This window comes from Cryptosporidium hominis (assembly GCF_000006425.1).
Source record: "Cryptosporidium hominis TU502 chromosome 8 CHRO018107, whole genome shotgun sequence".
In the NCBI taxonomy this organism is placed as follows: domain Eukaryota; phylum Apicomplexa; class Conoidasida; order Eucoccidiorida; family Cryptosporidiidae; genus Cryptosporidium; species Cryptosporidium hominis.
The window spans coordinates 2,847-5,493 of record NW_667027.1 but is presented as its reverse complement, the minus strand read 5'-3'; the positions used below and the strand labels follow the sequence as shown (position 1 = coordinate 5,493).

General features: G+C 30.4%; 1 protein-coding gene across 1 annotated transcript; it reads left to right on the top strand.

Annotated features, from left to right (window-relative positions):
• Positions 1–622: 622 nt before the first annotated feature.
• Chro.80269 (hypothetical protein) lies at positions 623–1,414 on the top strand. Its single annotated transcript, XM_660520.1, has 1 exon — positions 623–1,414. The coding sequence occupies one exon, from the start codon at positions 623–625 to the stop codon at positions 1,412–1,414; it is 792 nt and encodes a 263-aa protein (XP_665612.1).
• Positions 1,415–2,647: the final 1,233 nt, after the last annotated feature.

The following is a 2,647-nucleotide window of genomic DNA, read 5'->3' as shown; positions in this document are numbered from 1 at the left end:
TTTCTTTTCAAAGCTTTGAATGAATCATATAGTGATTTTTTTTAATACTGATTTTGGGATTTGAACTTAGAATAACAGTATCTCCAAAATTAGAGATAGACTTGAAGAAAATTAAAAATAAATTAAGAGCTTGAAGGATATTAAACTTTTAGTGTAAAGTCTTTGACCTGGAAGATTGAAAATCAATATTTTTTCACTTAAGTTTTAATTTCTAAATTAATAATTTCTTTTTTTTTTCTTGCAACGTTTATATTAATTTCAATTTTACTAGTTTGACTTTAATATTACATTTTTTTTATATCCATTAGAGGTATAATTTGATAAAAAAAAGTTAGTTGGCGCCTAGGCGCCAATAAAATATGATTATTTGTAGTTGCATGCATTGAAAAAATTTGCCACGTAATGTAAATGCAAGTAGAGTTTGCATGCAAACAACGGTGTGAATAAAAAAAAAATCAATTAGTTTTTTTTAAAAAGTGGGAATAATTTAATATATAGAAATTCAGAAGAAAAAAATAAATTGTGGATTATTGTTTTTTCTTTTTAAAGAAAACCGAGATATAAATGACCGTTTTTAAAGAGGAATTTTTTAAGAGTAAAATAGAATAAAAGGAAAGTCAAAATGGTTGAAGTTGAAGAATTTGGAATTAGGTGTAGTAATATGGAATGTAACCTAATTCAGTTTTTACCATTTGAGTGTATCAAATGTAGGAAAAAATTCTGCATAGAACATGTAAATTCTGGAAAGCATATGTGCGAAAGTAAAGGCGATTATTTAGAACTAGATAATGGTTTTAAGAGAAAATTTGAGGAAAAAGAAAAAGCTCCGGTAAATTGCTCAATGAATGATTGTTCAAATGTAGGGATAATATGTAGAAAGTGCAATAAAATGTTATGCTCGGAGCACATTTATGAATCTGAGCACGAATGTATGGGAAAGAATAGAGTTATAATTAGTAAGACTGCACTTGATTTGAAAAGAAGGTATTCAGGAGGAGAAATGTTAAGAGGATCAAAGCTTCCTGAAGAAAGTAAATCAAGTAAAATGTTGAGGAAAATAATGATAAAATCAAAAAGTATTGGAGATTCAAGTATTCCAGCTAGGAATAGAATTGCAGTGGCTTTATATGTAAGTAGTGGTGTGGAATGCTTAAAATTTGTAAATAAGGACTTACCAATATGCATTTGGTTAAATGGGGAGAAGACAGTTGGATGGAACTTGGACTACATTTCAGAGAAATTAAGAGTATTACATGGAAATAATAAGGCAAAGTTTTTAGGATTGGTTTTATTTAAAAATAAGGATATCCAAGGGAATGAAATTCCAGAAAAGAAGATTCTAGAGATGAGCGTAGAATTGAGAAAGTGCGTTTCAGATGGGGAGTCTTTGCTACTTGATTATGGGTTTGCTTAATTGTGGGTAATTAACACAATATTTGTATTTGAATCATATTATCTAACCAATAAATTTCTATTCTAATCAAAATTGAGCTATCACTTCTTCTAAATGTAACTTAACTTTTGAATGATAATTCAAAATCAAGTTTATCCAAGTTCAAAATTTGAGATTATATTATTCTTATTACTACCCCCCTCATTCACAAACTCATTCGCCCCTTTTACAAGAAATTAACATGCAAATAATGAAAGTAAAGACATGGCGCTATGGCGCCAACAATGAAGGAGGAGAACCCGCCAGGGCAATAGATTAGGAAAACAAAAAGTGTAATAATAAGGGGAAGAAGAAAAAAAAAATCCTCTGAATGAATCGGAAAAGTTGATGAGTGAAGGAAGTAATAGGATTATGAATAATGAAATTTATGGAATAGGTTCACAGAATCCTCCATTGGGTGGTGGTAATTTGATTCAATCGGGGGTAAGTGGAGGGATGATTGCAAGTCAAAAGGAAGGTACCGTTAATAGTGGGGCGATGATAGGAGGAGGAGGAAGTGATGGCACTAGAGGAACAGGTGGAGCGGGAGTAGGAATGGGAGTGAACGGGGCTGGATATATCTCAAAGCCATCTATGGATGTCATAAAGGATGCAACCAGTGGAAAACAGAGTTGTTTAAGTGGAAATACGACATTTACTCATGCATGGTATCCAGAAATTTCTAAAATATTATATGATGTAAGTAAATCCAATTTATCTATTCAAGATAAAAGAGTAAGAATTTTGTTATTAATTTTCCAATGGATAAAGAAGCAACAATGTGAGTTAGTAGACCCAAGTGTATTGTTTTCAGATAATAATATTGATATTCTTGAAAATCAATTAAAAGCTTATAAACATTTTTTGACAAGTGATGTACCTTTAAGTGAAAATATATTGGAAAAGAGTCTTGGCGTTAATATAGCTACTGGAAATAAGAGACAAAGGCTTGAAGGTCAAGAAGGAGGATCATCTATACAGAATACTCAACAAAATTCTTTTAAAGAAGAAAATAATATAGGGAATAACACTAGTAACGTTGAAATAGAAGGATTTCAACCAGACTGGAACTTTATTAATTCTGTTATTAGAGATTCTAATTCATTTAACTATAAAGTTCCAATATCAAGACAAGGTTCTTCTATTATTGCTAGAAATCCAAATCAATGGATTGATTATAATAGAAAAGTTGAACAGAATAGAATGGCTCTTTTG